The sequence below is a fragment of the Lathamus discolor genome, chromosome 1, assembly GCF_037157495.1.
Source record: "Lathamus discolor isolate bLatDis1 chromosome 1, bLatDis1.hap1, whole genome shotgun sequence".
Lineage (NCBI taxonomy): Eukaryota > Metazoa > Chordata > Aves > Psittaciformes > Psittacidae > Lathamus > Lathamus discolor.
Window position 1 is genome coordinate 13,379,855 of NC_088884.1, and position 17,382 is coordinate 13,397,236.

At 36.2% G+C, this 17,382-nt stretch overlaps 1 protein-coding gene across 4 annotated transcripts in view; it reads right to left on the bottom strand.

The window, feature by feature from the left end:
- The window catches only part of NRCAM (neuronal cell adhesion molecule), a 158,555-nt gene that overhangs the window by 61,835 nt on the left and 79,338 nt on the right, over positions 1-17,382 (bottom strand). For 2 of the 4 annotated variants that reach the window (XM_065693352.1, XM_065693184.1), the window contains exons 4-9: positions 11,225-11,413; positions 6,679-6,784; positions 3,523-3,719; positions 2,505-2,627; positions 1,959-2,129; positions 1,447-1,503 (exon numbers count right to left, since the gene is read on the bottom strand). In XM_065693352.1, coding sequence (XP_065549424.1) covers positions 1,447-1,503; positions 1,959-2,129; positions 2,505-2,627; positions 3,523-3,719; positions 6,679-6,784; positions 11,225-11,330 — 760 coding nt within the window. In that variant the 5' untranslated portion in view covers positions 11,331-11,413. Of the gene's footprint in view, positions 1-1,446; positions 1,504-1,958; positions 2,130-2,504; positions 2,628-3,522; positions 3,720-6,678; positions 6,785-8,876; positions 8,895-11,224; positions 11,414-17,382 lie in introns of all 4 variants that reach the window. The other 2 variants (XM_065693094.1, XM_065693259.1) reach the window with 2 other exon arrangements.

Sequence of the window (17,382 nt, forward strand, 5' to 3'; positions counted from 1 at the left end):
TGACATCATACTCTGTTAGCTTTTGAAATATTATGGTATTTCATGTGCCTACATGGAAGTCACAATAAGAGTGTTTTCTACAGTAATAGAGTGCTTTCTGTAAAAACCCTAGTGTTCTTTTGTATCTATTTTAAAATATAGGATTAAATTGCTCTAAACTGCAGTAGCAGTCTGAATCTTTACAGTAAATTAATGCATTCTTCAAAAAATGTGATCAGAAACATAAACTCTTGTTTATTAGGGTACAAGATTTACTGCTAGATTAACATAAATACAACTTTAATGCCGTATGTGCTGTGAATTTTCTTAAAAACCAGAACACAAACAACTTAAAGATGGGAGAAAAGGGTGGTCTAGAGTCAAGATCACAGTTGATAGTCACAGGCAGTAACTAATCTACCCAGTTTCAGCACTGCCAAGGACTGCTGACTCATTTTGCAAGTCTACAAAAATTCAGAAGAACTACTTCTGGTATTTCTGAGTTATGAGACAACTGAATGGTGCTTTCCTCCCTAACTGTAGCTGATGTATCATTCTGTGTTCAGGTACACAGCTCTTGCTTGCTCCCAAATGACATCTTGGTTTTATGCACAGAATTAAAACATTCTGTGCCCCTGTTTTATTTTAGATTCCCACGAGTTATGATTTAATATGCACAAAGCATCATTTGACAAGGAAAAAGACAAAAATAGAACAAATATCAAGTATTTTCTACCTATCTTACATAATATCAAGTGGAGAGTCTAGAACCTCAAGTGTTACAGTATCAGTGTTGCTCCAAAGTCAGCCTCATTAAACATACATACACCTGTTTGGAAGGGTTTAATTCACAATACACAAAAGACCACTCAACATAGATTAATGTAAAAATCAGCTTAAACACCAGACAAACAAAACTCATCTTTCCCCTAAGAAGTTATTTATACAGAGAGTATTAAAGTGTTTGGATTTTAATTAATTCCAGTTTTTACACTTATTAAATATGTTAAAAATGAATGGTATATTCAATAAGCTGTTAAATGTGAACTGCATCTGTTAAATGCTTAGTTGTTGTTATTATTATTATGCCGCATGTGATACTGAATAGTCCTAGTGATAATGAACACATTTACTATGTAAATTGGAGGGCAAATATAAAGAAGCAGCACAGTACAGAAGCAATCAAACAAGCAATTTTTAAAATCTGCCCCACTGGGAAAGGACTCACTTTTTGCAAGAGTTTATATCTTTTATGAGCCATACGTTAAAATAACATTGAAACATTCAATACTTGTAAGTATCATACTGTGCAGACCCTTTCTAAAGTATGTATTATCACCAGCACTAATAGATACCTTTATTAGAAACGGGAAAATTAGCAAAAGGTTAAGTAGCCACGGAGGTGAAGTTAGTTAACTAAATGCTACTGTGAAACAAGGAGTATCAGTGGGGACCAGTGTAACTCACCACCATAAATATCAGTGTCACTCAAATTAGCAGCTATAGTGTCATTCAATGAATCCACTGAAATAAACAGAATATCATGAAGAATGCATACAAGAGGGATAAATCAAAGTACTGGGAATCAAAAGGTGATGATATGGCCACGGTGAGTTAATCAAATGATTGATTAATTTGTTTCAATAGTTACAGTAATCATAGCAACTTGACATTCTTGGATATGAAAACCATCTGAAAATTGTTATTTTCCTTATACTGCATTGTTTCAATAATTCAAATCTTACAAAACATTGTTTTGAAAGACAAAGCCTTATACAGGGAAAAAAAATTACAGCTTTAAAAAACAATTATACACCAGGAAAACTGGAGACTACTTTTTACGATTATACAGTAACGTAATTTCTTATTCAGAGTTAAATGACAAAATTCCCTAGCGTAACATTACTTCAATTTGGCAAACAACTTGATGATTCTGGATAAATACTATGAAGCATGTAATTAGGTAATGCAATACCTACTTGAAAAGACTTTTACAGAAATGGGTTGTTTCTGCTGTATAGTTTGTGTATGATTAAATCTTGCATAGCAGATATAGTCCTCCCGGGTGTCTTCTGGTTGTACATTAGAAAAATAAAGGTCTCCATTTAGACCTTGGGAAACTCTTTCACTTTGAGGCAGCCTTTGGAAAGCTAAGGGAAAACAAGAACATGCTTATCACAATTATAATACACATTCCATCATTATGATCTGCAGACTCCTCATTTGTTCGATTACACTGTTTTTGGGTTTGTAAATACAGACCCTTCCAAGTTTCCTCTAAAGCTCCCTTGTCTTCCCATCTTCCCCAGCGGGTTAATCTACAGCTTACATTAAGAACTCTAGCTGCTTTTGACTTCATGCTTTTGGACTGCATGTCTGCTTACTCCTTTGTTTCTACAGAAATGGAAATTCTCTGAATTTTAACCTAGACGCAAGCCTCACCATCAGTGGTCTTGGTATGCAATGATAAACTGTGGAGAAAAACTGCAAGAAGTAAACTAATTCTGCATAAAAACCAAACTCACCATTGTCCATCCAAAATATTATAGGTGGCGGTAAGCCAACAGGAGGTCTGCAGTGTAGTACTAGTGAATCACCTTCTCGAACCTGATTTGGTTCTAGTTTTTCTTTCGTCCACAAAGGGGATCCTACAGAAAGTCATTTTAACACACATAAAAACTAGGGACTGATAAAAATTCCAGAATCTAAGGAAAAAATGTACTTAATATTCCAGAAAACCAGAAGAAATTCATGCACCAGAATGTTGAGTCTGATCATGCTTACAGAAGATTTAATTTTTGTTCTTTTTTGGGTTTTCTTGGAAGAAAAGTAGGATTTCTTTAAAACATGTACAACAATGATTTGCTGAAAGTATTATCAAGAGATTCAAATTATTTTGGCTACCCCATAAAGATTCTATAATAGTATTAGTTTTAACTACAATAATAGTGGGAAAAAAAATAGTAATGCACTAAAATAGAAAAAAAGATAACGTTCATGAAACAGTATTATACACACAGTTTTATTAGAACATGTGAGAACAGCACATTTTAAGCCGAGAAGCTTGAAAAGCTGATCTGAGATAAAAAGCTGTAGAAACAGTCTACCATTAATCACAATTTTTTAGGTTTATCTTCCATTTGGTCCCAATCTGTTCTGCATTAAAGCTATTATTAAAACTACGGAAAAAATCAACAGAAAGAGAATACAAATTGTCCTACCTAGCTATGTGCATTAAGGATTTACACTTTTTATTCTAATTGTAGAATCATATACACAACCCAACTTTAGATATGGTAAGTATTCCAAACATTAAAAAAAAAAAAATAATCAGGAAAGCATTTTGGTTATGAAATTTTCTAAGGAATACAGAAGAGAACATGCAATACATTATTAAATCCGAATATCACAAGCTATACAATACTAACACTTTGATGATTAAACTTTTAAGACATAGGAAAAAAAAGCAAAAAATAAGAAAAAAAAAGAAAATAAGCAATCTGAAGTGTTTCACATTTTATGAACATTAAAAGCTTCACTTACTAGAGGGCCTTATTACAATATTGTTGGAAATTGCTGCTCCTCGTTCATTCCTTGCTGTACACTGGTATACTCCTTCATATGCTTCTGCCTTCCCACCATTCATAATATTTATAACAAGGGTCCCTGAATTTGGTTTCATTGTTACCTGTGCATCTTTATCTATATCAAAATGAGTTCCATTGCGTGTCCAGGAGAAGCTAAAATATTAAAAACAAAAAGAAAAGTTTCTTCTTCAGTTTCCTTTTCCAGATTGTATGGAGAGAAAGAAGAAAAAAGTAATTTTCAGTAACACATGGTATTTTTTCTTTAGCAGATAAGCAAGACTTGCTCCCAAACTAAATTAATTAATAAAGTAATAGAGCACTTTTTAATATCAGAAATCTGGCAATGCTTTGAGATAAAAGGCTTGGCTGAACTTGTTAACAGGAGCCATTTCAAAGTCAATATTAAAAAAAATACATTAAAAAGATTCTGAAATTAATTGTATATGGAAAAGAACTGATTTTCTTTCTACTAAAGATGATACAGTAACATCTGCACGAACTGATATTGCTAAAGCTGCATTAGCATTTCCATTATAAAACCTATTGTTGAAAGGGTTTATAAACCTGCCTCTAAAAACTTGCTCTGGGCTGAAATGTGTCATCTTAGGCCCCAGCAGGAGACCATTTCTTTAATTGGTTTGGCCATTTTAAAGTTATGCAAGTGAATTAAAGACTGTGGTAAGTTTGATTTCACTACTCTAACACAAGCAACCGCGATTCTTTAAATTAAATTTAGCAGTCTGATAGCCCATAATTACCCTAGTAAATTTATACTGGTGTTACTCAAAGCAAGAGATGCTTTGAAAAGTAGTCACTAAAAATTAAGACTATTAGAACTCATTAAAAAAATGTAAAATAGCAGTCTGCAACTTGGACTGCTATAAACACCAGTTACTTACTTACGCTTCGTTAATGGTCAAAAGTATAGTAACTGATAACTAAATCAACACCTGTGAAGCACTGAACACTGACAGGTTCAAAAGCCATGCACAGCAGTTTTCTTACTTGTTACAGTTCATCTTTGTAACCTTAAACACAAACGCTTTATACGCCTACAGGTTAGAATGCTTCCTAAAAGTAGAAACTTAGAATAAGATCTTTTCCAGTACCTTATAAGTGACTCAAACTGTGCGCTGACAAATAGGATTTTATTTCTGCAGTAGGAGGGCAGTACAGGACATGCTATTTGCACCTTGTTGCAGGGATGAGCAGAAGAACTGGACCTGACCAGCAGCACTGCACCACACTGCAGTGTTTTGGGGAGGAATAGCATGCATAGTGAACCAACAGTCAACCTGCTCCTTATGACCTTGAAGGTGAAGCTGTGGAACATGGGGTTTCTGTAATCCTCTGCTACCAAGAACTCTGAAGGATACAGAGAACTGTCATGTAGCTCCAAATGAGAAGTGGCAAGTGTGGTACAAACACCTGAATTTGAGATAACATGTTTTGAGATAACATGGAAGTCAGAATCTTTGGTTCTCAAGCTATAGGTAGCAGCACCTCCATAAACCATTATGCCAACTGCTCTCACCACTAAGAAGTTACCCAGTTTTAACAAAGAATTCATACTCTGGGATGAGAAAATTTATCTTCCATTTCAGAGCTTTGAAGCAGCTCAAATTCCAAGATGCATTTGCAGGTAATCAAGACTGATGGATCAGAACTCTTGTTATAATTCTTGTTAGTTATTATTATTGTTATAACTACAATAGTTATTATTATAACTATTGAAATAAATTATTTGGATGTCATATCTTTTAAAGAAGCGAAAATAAGCATGAGTTTATAAAACACTTAAAACATGACAACTCATCAGAAAATTCTGCACTTAAATCCTGCCACTTCCTCTGTAGTAGGTGAACAAAGAGAGAGACAGGTTTGATGGGGAAGATGAAGTTATACAGCCACGAGCCCTGGCACATGACTCAGATAGGTCAGTCTCACAGATACTGCTCTTGTTCTCTCAGCGGAATGAAAAGGCATTCAAGAGAAACACCTGCAGAAGCAGTACAGTTGTCCCAAAGCGCACAATAATCATCTGATCCTTCAGGTCAACACCCAGACTCTTGAGACTGGCATTGTGCCTGCTAAATTAAAATGCTGCTAAACACAGCAGCTTTATGTAACTCCTGCCAGTAACAGAACACTAGAAAGGGTGACAGTATCATAGATAATATCCATTTCCATTCTGCTGCCCAGCATGATAATGACCATGATTCCAAGGAAACCAAAGGAATAATGTAGAAAAAACCCTGGTTATTCAGAACTATATTTAATGAGCTCTGTCTTTGCCTGACTAAACAATTATAGACTGACCTTGCTAGTAAGTTGTAGCATAATACTCATAGCAAAAAGACGCACAATTCTCTTTATAGTCTCTGACATCAGGAGTAGTTGACTAGTAATACCAGAATGTATCACAGCTACTACTCTTTCCAGTGCATGAAATCAGTATCTTGAAATGAGTAGTTTTCAAATATTTGAAGACACTGAAATAGGGCCCTAAAATGGAAGATGATCAGGAATCTGATCCATACACAGTTACCATTTCTGCCGAACCCAAAACTTACGGCTATTAAATACACTTGCTAAATCAAAGCTACCAATCATTATAATTGATACACATTACATAACTTTGGACAAAATGTTTATGTGTTTCAAGACGAGGCTCCTAAAATGGAACTATTTACAAAACATTAGATTTTCATTTATTAGTGTTACTCTTGATTTGTTCAGTGTCTACTCTTCTTACACACTGCCTAACTCTAGAATATGATCCAGTTCATTATATGGCACACCTATTAGTGCTTTCCATGGGCATTTAGCTATATGCTTATGTAATAATCCAGTATTTTTTATTCTTTGAGCTTTGAGGAGAAAAAAGAATAATACAGTTGCTTGGTGACTATAGAAAAATTTAAATTTCTATGAAAAATGTCAAATTTATGCCACTATCTGAGCTGTTTAAATTTCAAAGATAGGAGTGCATGTTTATGCATGTTCAAGCACATATATATGCATATACTTGTTCATTTACAAAAGTTACATTATTTTCTCTTAGTCTTCTTACACTGTTAGGCAAACAAAAGCAAAATAAAATGCTACTAACCTAGGAGGTGGCTTTCCTTTCGCTTCACACTGTATTACAATATTCTCTCGAGGGTCAACAATGTAATCTTTTGGAGACTGCTGAGTTATCGTAGGAGGTTGTGACACTTCGTTATGGAATATAAGAAACAGAGAGGAATTTAACAATATTTTCAAAGTACCAGTGAGACAGTATTGTAAGCAGAGAAAGCAGAATTTCAATATTGCAATAAGCAACCAAATCGTTGACAGAAGAGTGGGATTAAAGCATCCTTTGTATTAGGAAGCAGAAGCCCTCTACTCTTGTAAATCAGTGTATCTTTACAAACTTATAACTGAGCTATGCTGATTTACAGCAGATGAAGATCTTTGCCAAAAGGTTCAGGGAATATCATTTCTATACATCGGATTTCAACAGATTTTCACAAAACCAAAGGACACTTGAATTCTAAACCCAACATATCCTGAATGAAGAATTGTGAGACATATATACACACAAAATGTCTTTAACCACATAGAAGGAAAAAAAAATACATTGCTTTGTATTTCTAAACATTTCATATACTTCCAAATCTCTATGGGTTTAAACTTTTCACGCATTTATTGTGCTCAACATACTGAATTAATCTACAAAGCATGCATTTAGAAGCAATTTTCAGGAGTAAAATATGTGTTATAAATAAAAGTCTGTAAAAGATGAAAAAAGCAGTAACTAATTTTTAATAGAGGGAACATGTAGGAAAAGCCTAATATTAATTCTCTTTAAAGAAACAACCAAACAAAAATCACACACCAAAAAAACCACACCAAAAAAAAACCCCACCACCACCCCAGCCCCAAAATAACCCCAAACAAACAAACAAAAACCCCCAAACCCAAACAGAAATACAGTTAACCTTGTGAACTGCCCCAAGAAAACCAAACATTTAATGTTTATGATTTATCAAGTTCTCTAGAATGAGTAGCGCACAGCAGAATGCAATCACCTGACAAAGTAGTTGATGCCTACCTATTGAATTTATAACGTTACCATTATCTGTGTTCGTTTTTGCATCAAAGCAAGCCTGTTTCTGATATTAAGAAAGTGAGAAAGGTGTCTTCCTTAACATTATTCATCTGTTTATAATTTAGGGTCATCTAAAGGAACCAGTTTAATAACGTTTGTGAACATCCCTGTCTAAATACTGTAAATTGTCTGTCCAGCCATATTCTTTGCTAATACTTCTGGGTCATTTCTAGCCACTTTAGCAAAATATTTCAATTGCTACAGTAGCTGTATACTCATGCCTCACTCTAGCCAGTTAAAATTGTAAAACTGGGATTTTTACTTTAAGTCTTCCCTACCATTATACATCAAGTACTCTGTTGCATAGTAAGAGGTAGCTGCCTATAGAGCCCTACCCACAAAAAAAACCCACAAAAATCAGATCATGGAATCATAGCGAGATACAGCAGCTAAGCAGAACAGAACAGGACACGTGGAGCTGTTTTTTGCTCCTTTTCCTCACTGGGTAGAGTGTTTAAAAGAGGAAGGCTACATTTTTAAATGATGATGACTTTTTGTGTATTTCCTTAGCGAAGCATTTTGAAGACATTCATTTTCTCTCTCAGAGGCAGTTCCTGGGGCCAGTACACCTCAGATGGTCACTTGGGAAAAGCAAGCACACTCTGAAAAGGGACAAGAAGTGAATACTGCCCAACATACAGGATATTCAACCTGATGCACATCAAAGACCTGAGGCCTTCACTCCTGTGCTATGCACTGCACGTAAAACTTACTAAATTAACCATGATACTAGAGTGGATTTAGGAAATCCCATAAAAGATGAGTTACACTGAAATAAGTGTATCCACTATTCTTTAAGGATATAAAATTATCTCCAACTCGGACATTTGCAATAGCATATTAGTATATATATTCCAAATAATTTATTTTTAACAAATATATTTACTCCTGAAAGTAGTAATAGAACATTGTTCACGCTGATACTGAGTAAAGATCTTAATGTTCAGATAGCACACCATCAAAAATCACACAGTTAATTTGTTCAAAATATGAGAACACTGGTTTATTTTCTGAACACTGCATGCACCAAGCATCTAGCTACAGCAAACGAAGTAGTCAACAAAATGTCAGAATCACACATTTTTGGACTGCAAAACACAATCAGCATTAATTTTCAGCAGCACACAACCCAGTTCATGTGGACAGGAACTTACATTCTTCTAGAAGTTTTGCTTTTATTCCCCCATCAGAATCAGCAGTTGAATGGACAAATGGAGATTAAAGAGAAACACTTGTTAGTTAAAAGAAAATTAGCATTTTTGAGAGGGAAGGTAAGTACCTCTGACAAGTACATTGGTCACCATTAAAAAGAAAATATTTAAAACATTTAGCACTGTAGCCCATGCAGCGATGCCGGAAATTCCAGCCACAATTTCTATTCAGTCAGATATTACTAAGTTTATCTCAAAGTTCATAGTATGAGAAACTTTTCCAAAGTGTTGACTTTTTAAGGGCAACCGTGGTATATGATTTTTGCCTTGCAAGGACACTGATACTGAGGAGACAGCAAATCAGAATTAATGGAGGGCACTGCCCTCATGCTACAGTCAAAATCAATCTACCCATAGGATCATATGGAAGAACAAAGAGAATGCTTCAGGCTAAAATTACAAAGATGAAAGCTTCTAATTCTGCTCAACAGACATGCAATCCCTTTTGGTTTGAAAAATAACTAAATAAAAAAAAAAAGTAATTTTTGTTGTCACGTCTTTATTGCTTAATTCAAATATTTTGCACAATTTTCTTCTCATCAATGTTTTAGAGCAAGTCAAACTGCTTTTTGTCAGCTGCACTGTCAGTTATCCTTTACCCACTCTGAGACACTGATGAGCATAGGAACTGCTAACTGGCATGAAACCTAAAGGTTCAACTGATCAAGTGTGTTCTCACCATCAGGCCTCTGTGGTGGGTATGCAGGGAAGACCCACAGAAAATGTACGTCCTGCCTTGGTGGTGCTCTCCCTGAGCCCATTCTAACCATTATTTATGAAAACAATAACATCATTATGGATGTAATTTCAGTTAATATGATTTTTGGCTAAAAAAAAAAGTATGTGATAGTATCAGACCTAACGAAGTTATTAAACATTATGCGGGAGAGAGCAAGTTAATCAAGAGTTAACACATCTAAAAGGGTTACTCATTTTTGTACACTGATGCATTTCTGATTAATTTAACCTGAAGTGTTGCTCTATGTAATAGATATTAGAGTGGTGCACGATTTGCATTTATTCCTAAACTACAAGACGGGTTTAAAACAGTGTTTCTAGCCTACAAAAATATTTACAAAGAAAAATAAAAACATTCATTCATCAAATTTTTATATACCCTCTTTAAGCCACAGTTTATTGCTCTACAGGCATTCACAACACAAGTCTGATGTTATTAACATATATTGATCTTGCCACATAAATACAGGCCATTGGTTTGAGAGACTTATAAAACACATGGTAAAAAAAGCCACCAAAACAGTTGCAATGTATGTCAATGATTATTAAATTAAAAACGTGTTTATGGAAGGTAGGAAAGTATGAAAAACATGGGGGTAAAGAAAGCCATGCGGATTAGAATCATAGGCAAATTTACTGATATATTAATCCATCAGTTTAACACCAGCCCTAATGTTCTCGTATGGTAATTAGTTTAACAAATGAAGAGTCACTGTGAGGTGCGACCCGGTTCACTGAATTCTGAAAATAGGATCATGCTTATCTCAAGAAGAAAATAACAACCTGAAGCATGAATAATTTAATGAAGTTAGTTATCAGAGCTACAAAACGCAGCAGCGACCATTGACCATTGCTTTCAACACAGTTGTGCTACCTTCAAGGTTCCCCACTAACACTGTCTTATATTAGACAAGAATTTTGAATCTTGGTATTTCCCCTCTCCTAGAAGTTTCCTCACTGGTCAATGCTAGAATTCCATGCTCAGCACACATACTTTTACTTAAAAGTTAGGTACCTAACTGTTTTCAGGCACTGCTTAGGAAATCTAAGAGCCTAACTTACTCTACTGGATCAAAAAGCAAGATGCTTCCAAGTGTCTGAATTTCAGGTATTTGATTCTTTTACTAGATCTCATATCAGCTCCTGGAAACCTCTTATATGCAAATAAGGATGTTTGCTTACAGCAACTAGGAACTGTCCTTGGGTTTCAGCAAATAAAATCTTAATTTCACAAATAATTAGCATTTAACTGGGCTTCTCTGCCCTTCTTTGTTTCATCAAATAAAGTGTTCAATCAAGGCACATTGAAGTGAGAGTACCCGTGAGAATCCTGTTAACCCTTCTCAAGTGAACAATGTAAGTAATTTTACATACACAGTTTTTTTAAATATTCAATAAATTAGTATAATTATTCATAATCATAATATCCTGACTGAAGTGAGCAAATACACTCCATGTTCAGCTCCATGTTGGAGTTATCTTCATCCTCCTATGCAGAAATTATTTAACTAATCTTCCATTATTCTGCACTTACTTAGCAGGTTAATACTTACAGTCAAGAGGTACATCCAAAGCAGAAATCATTTGGCACAGAAAGAGGACCAAGGAAGCTTTGCTTGCAGATATATTCTTCTTTTTCATCATGATTTTAGGCTGCATTCAGTAAATCACACTTGGAGAATGAAGTTCAACTTCATCAGACTAGGTAGCTTGGAAAAGTTACGTGAATATAGACAAGAAACCTAGCAAATAAAATAAGAGAATAATAGTATGTAGATACTATGGAGAGTTGAATGATCACATCTTAATAATATTATGAAATACCAGCAGTCTACATACTGTATCCAGGGATAATTGTTACACACCATGTGCTCTAACAAAATCCAAGAAGTTCTCAGGACACCTAGATCATAACAACTCTCATAACCTCATTGAATGGAAATACAAATGCCTCTTGTAAGAAGCATAAAGCATCAAGTATAAAGTCCAGATAGTTAAAAAACCAATATATACTAAAGGAAATATTCCCCTGAAGTAGATCTATGGGACTAAAGCTCTGAACGCTCACTTGTCTCTCTTTCAAACACCCTGCACAATTCTTGGAAAAGGTTATTTTAGGCATTTACTACAATGAAAACATGTCTGACTACAAATCTGTTGAGTAAACTGCATGATCTTCTCCCTACTTTGGAACTCTTTCCAACAGACAGCTGTAAACTGAATACAGAAGACTTCATGGATTGCCACACTGCCGTGCTAACTTACGAACCGCATAGGAACCTACGCTCCTATTGCTGGATTTCTGATTCCACCCAAAATACGTAACATAAATTACTTTGTCATTTCTAGCCTGAAACCAAAATCTAAGTAACTGGCAACTCACTACAAACTCTCTTCTCCTTCTTTCCTGTGTGAATGGGTGGCATAAATGAAACCAGAGAAATCTGGTTTTGAAATGCGCTAGATTTTCTGCCTCAACCAAGCATGAGAGATCGCATTAGCCAGGGCAGAACTATTCTGTCTCCCTCGTTAGTCTTACTGTATTCAGGACAAAGCTCTAGCTTAGAAGAATGGTGAAGGAGTAAAAACTAGCTGCCTGCAAGCCTCATCATCATCACCAGTTACCTACAAAGAGCTATAAGAATACAGCCTCAGATATCTAAACAGCACTTACACAATGCACTCTCAGTAAATGGACATCAGCTGAGGAAGATCTCAAATGCCAGACTCATCAGAAAGTTCACAGTGATCAGCACTAATTTACCTTGAAGAGAGCACTTCCTCAGCTATCCCTGCAGATGTGCTAACAAGACTTGCAAAGAAGCAGCTGTCTTACAAATGTTAAATAAATAGTTATTTGTGCTTTCTGAAGTTACTTAATCATTCTGTGCTAGGAATTTCCCTCAATCTTTAAGTTACAGAATAAATTATGTTTCTTAATTGCTGCTGGAAATGGTCCTTCTCTGAACAGAGACTGGAACTGGAAACCAGAACTGAGGTGTAGATAGAACTCAACATCTCATCGTAACCTAGTGCATCAAACTCCCCGATTCTTACTGTCACTCTCTATAACACGTTTGTTTCAAAATCAAAATAGCCCAGCGGGTTAAACTGCTAGAGAGGGACTGCTTCTTAGAGCTCTTGGGAACTACTGACTGGGGTACTACATGAGAAGGCAAATTGCTTATTCACATTCAAAACTATCTACAGTGCTGCACACCATAATGAAACAAGTATTTGTTATGACAGATTAGAAAGATTACAAAACTCATCAGAAGAGAGAACATCTGAGTTCTAGCCTTTGCATAATTATTTATCCAAACTGGAACTGCAGAAGCAGACAAGGTTGCAAGCCTAACTAAAAATTACCCAAAAACTGGTTTAGGCATACAGGAGGAAAGCATGACAAGTAGTCGGACTTTCATACAAAAATAACCTGAACTTTCCTATATTTTAAATGAGTGCCAAAAAAGCACTGGGGATTTACCTCAGGAATGGGAGAAGTGTTTCTTCCGTCCCACTTTTGGCATATAGTTTCCTATACTCCCACTGCAGTAAGGGGAAGGAGAAAGGCTTCTCTTGAGAGTGCCTGAAAGCACTCCAGCATGTTTCCTGCAATGAAGTGCTCTCCAGAAGAGCTGATTTTATTCCATCGACTGCAGCTGTCTACTCCTCTCCAGTTAAACTAGGTTCTCACACACCGTTCTGATCTTTATGTCATCTCCTCATTACAGCATCACTGCAATTAACAAGGTGCCCTCTCTGTACAATGTGTCTGAACCAGGATTTACAGGGTATTCTTTGAAGTATTCTACAAGAGAACTTTGACTTTTATTGTTTCTTGTCCAAGCAAAATTTTAGTTCTCCTTATGAAACTCTGAAAACCTGTTATCCACTTTATTGTCCTGCTCTTTCACCATGTAAAATGACTATTGCAGTGATTTCAGGGTATTTTAAAATTAAATTGCATTCCCTTTGAAGAAGTACAAATGAATAGGCAAGCAGTGGTGAGTCAGGCATGTGCAATTAAAATTATTGTGAAAGTAATACCCTTGAGAAAATGCCTTACATTGTCTATCTCTGGACTGTAAGTTTCCAGTAGGGTATCTATTGAGCCTACTGCTGAGATGTTTGGATACAATATGGGAATTCAACAGGCAACATGAATAATAAAGCTGAGCTTGCACGCTGACTTTGTCATTCTTCAGAGAGGCAGTGTGCCCAAATGGCTTGTGATAGAACATATTTAACAGAAAATGATTTTAGGTTTGTCAGCACAACTGGGTGCTCTTGTTGAATATATTCAAGATTAAATCTGACATAATTTAGTATGAATACAACAGCTGTTGAGTAGAACTAAACATTGCTTTGACATAATATTATCTGCTACAAAATAAGGCCAGGCCTCTAAGTGCAGATCAATGTAAAAGCTTCAATTTCCAAACTTGAAATATTTATACAGCAGATTGCCTTTTCCTCCCAATGATTTATTTAAAATCTCTTGTAACTCAGACATTTTGTCCCACCCTTTTCATAGGAAAACACATGTATTTTGACAGCTCATTCAGGACTCTAGTCACTGATTTGTACAAATAGGATTCTCTATAGCTCTCACGTACATAGCAAAATATCACTTTTTATATCTTCTGTGCTTCTTGCTGAGATGCTGATTGTGAGTAACAACATGGACTAAGGGTTGAAGCTATGATATAGCAAACGGGAGTCAATTAGATGTAAACTGTCTAAGGAATGATGTACAGCATCATCTTACCAAATTTGTAATTTCATCAAATATTAAAATATTAAAATCAGGCTTTTGTCAATCATTTGTTTTACAGGCCCAAGATTCCATAAACCGATGTTGAGTAGAATTAATTTTACTCATGGCCTTTAATTCCCTATCAGCTGAATCCCCAATCAGCTTTTTCCATATGTTCACTGCGATTTATATCAAGCTACATTTACCGTGCTCAATCTGCTCGCCTGAATGTGAATCTGGGCAGAACACCAGCTTTCTTCCAGTCTTAAGGAACATATGAAAAATTAAAACCTGTGAACCAGAAATCTCCCCCACAGGCCTCTCTAGACCCATTGCACCTAGACCTGCTGGCTAAACATCTGTATCTTCAACACACATTACTTAATATCTATTAATGGTTATTATGACTAAAAAAGGTGTCCATCCAAACATGATGTACCATAATTTTTCTTCAAATTCATCATGTTACTTGCAATAATAAGCCAACAGTAAGAGAAGCAAATGACTGTGAAGTAGCTCACAAAACAGTGCTAATCCTGTTTCTGTTCTTAACACTTAGTCCATAAAAATAAACCAAGTATTTGTCTGCTTGTCTCCTCCACAGCCATAGCCAACACATCTGCCATGAGAACAGAAGCTCTTTCAGACAAGTGTCGGTACTGACTGTGCATCTGCACAGCCCCAGCACAACAAGATCCAATTGCTTCCAACAGAACTTCAGTATGAACTACAGAACTAGCAATGTAAAACAGCTTCGTTATCGACCCATTTTGCGTCGCTACTGAACTGCACTTGTACCAGGTCATCTGACACCCCTCCAGCTGACGCAGCCTTGCACGAGGTTGGCTCCCCTGGTTCAACCAGGACTGAACAGGGTCCTACAATGCCATGAATTCTCAGGGTCTACCTAAGCACAATCGACACTACATCAGTCCTTCAACAGTGTTTTAGGACAGGTGGGGGTCTAAATGAAGACATGTCTGTTTGGGTATTCTCTAAGACATCCTCCCTCCAGCAGCCACTTAGCCACTTGACCATTGACAGGGAGACAGGAGGAAACCCCTGGGTTCCAGGTCACTTTGAGCTTTTCCACAGTGATAAGGCATATGCAATCTGGACCTTGTCTTGTTCACTTCTTTTTTTTTTCTTTCTAATTTCTTCTCTCAAAATTACTTTTGTGAGTCTTTAGTGTTTTACTTCCCTGAACACTATAAAATTATATAGCTGCTAACTGCAGCTCTTTGGTAAATCACTATGAACACTGGGATACAGCTAAAAAATCAAGGATATAGGTCCTTAAAAAAATCCACTTGGCAAAGTCTTATTTCAACTGGCTGCTCTAGAAGTGCAAGTGCCACATCCTAGGAACACCCAAAAATGCAGGATAAAAAAATCTAACTAAGCATAGATTTCAAACGTCTAATTAAAGGCTGCAGGTAAGCCTGTAAGCTCAGTCATGATCCACATACTCAAATCTTCTCTTGAGAGCAGAGAAACACAGTTATTTTTAAAAGACTGAGGCAGGGCTGATCTGTCCTTTTACAGTTGTCTTATAGGTCCCTAGGGACCTATATTGAATTTGGCCTTTTTGAAGATTTAAACAGAGGAGCATGTACTTTCTAGGTCCTGCTCAGATTAAATTATAAACTGCTTAAATGAGGTGATTACATACACAGCAGAGCAAAGCTGTGGATAGCCCGCAAACAGGGAAGTAAGCCTAGTAAGTCTAGCAAATTCAGATGCCTCCAGAGTTAAATCAACAGCTGAACAGCAATCTTGCTTGAGTGCTTTCTGGTGTCTTGAATTCTTGACTGGATTCATACTCTTTCACCTTTTTTACCTCTTCACTTACAATAGAAGATAGAACGGAGCATAAAGACAATGGTTTAGTGCCATTTATTTCAGTAGTCCTTTAGAGTCATTACAGCCTGAACAACAATGCTTCATCTCTTATGCATGTATGGTTATTTTGCTGTCTTTCAAAGACTTGACTGAAGTGCTTGAGTGCAACTCTGCAAATCTGCTGCAGACTATGGCTTTACACAGCAGGAAGTAAAAACATAACTTGCATAGATTTAGAGAGATAAAGTTTGGCTTAAAGCAAATCACTAAATATGGTCATCAAGGAGAGTAAATAATTCAGCTTGACTATTACATTTCTCAGTGAGTTAGAAGTCATTCAGTGTGAGTGAGAGAAAACAAATTAAGAAAACATTTTTACAGCACCTGAGTATTAAAACCCACATGACGGTATCATTAGGATAACTCTTTAGGCTATGCTTTGGCATTTTTAGAAGCATGCAAATGATCTAGTCACTCAGTAAGTCCACTTTCAGAAGATGTAATTCAGAATGAGCTTCAATAAGAAAAATGTTTTCAAGTAGGCCATTTCCTTCCCTCTGAAAGGTTTTTCAATAGACAGTGTTTATGAGATAAATAACTATGAATCATCAGACTGCTGTGACAGCCATAAGTAACTGTGCAAACAGAACCAGAAGGAAAACTTCAGAGTGGGCAGAAGAAAAATGCACCATCATCCTGAGCGAAGACTCCCAATTCAATGACTACAGTTAGCTCCTTGTAAATATGCAAAAGGGATGCTCAGCTGAAATGCTCCCTGAAATGCTAATTTCTTTACCCAAGAGATATGATGAAAGAGATTTTTTTCCTTTCTTTTCCTTGTATTTATTTTTTAACTCACCAGAATTCAGAGCAGGGGCTTCACAGTGCTGGCTTAGGAGAAAGTAACACATTCTGTATTATGTTGGTTAATTACCTTCCTTGCATCCCTGCAGCTAACCCACTATCTGTCCAGAAGTATTCCTGCAACCCTGGAGATATTCTTGTGAAAAGCATACTGTGCAAAAGAGCAGAATCTGATTCAAAGACAGGGAAACTCCTCCCTTTGGGAAGTAGAGCAGAAACCACTAATATTAGCATGAAATGCCAGAA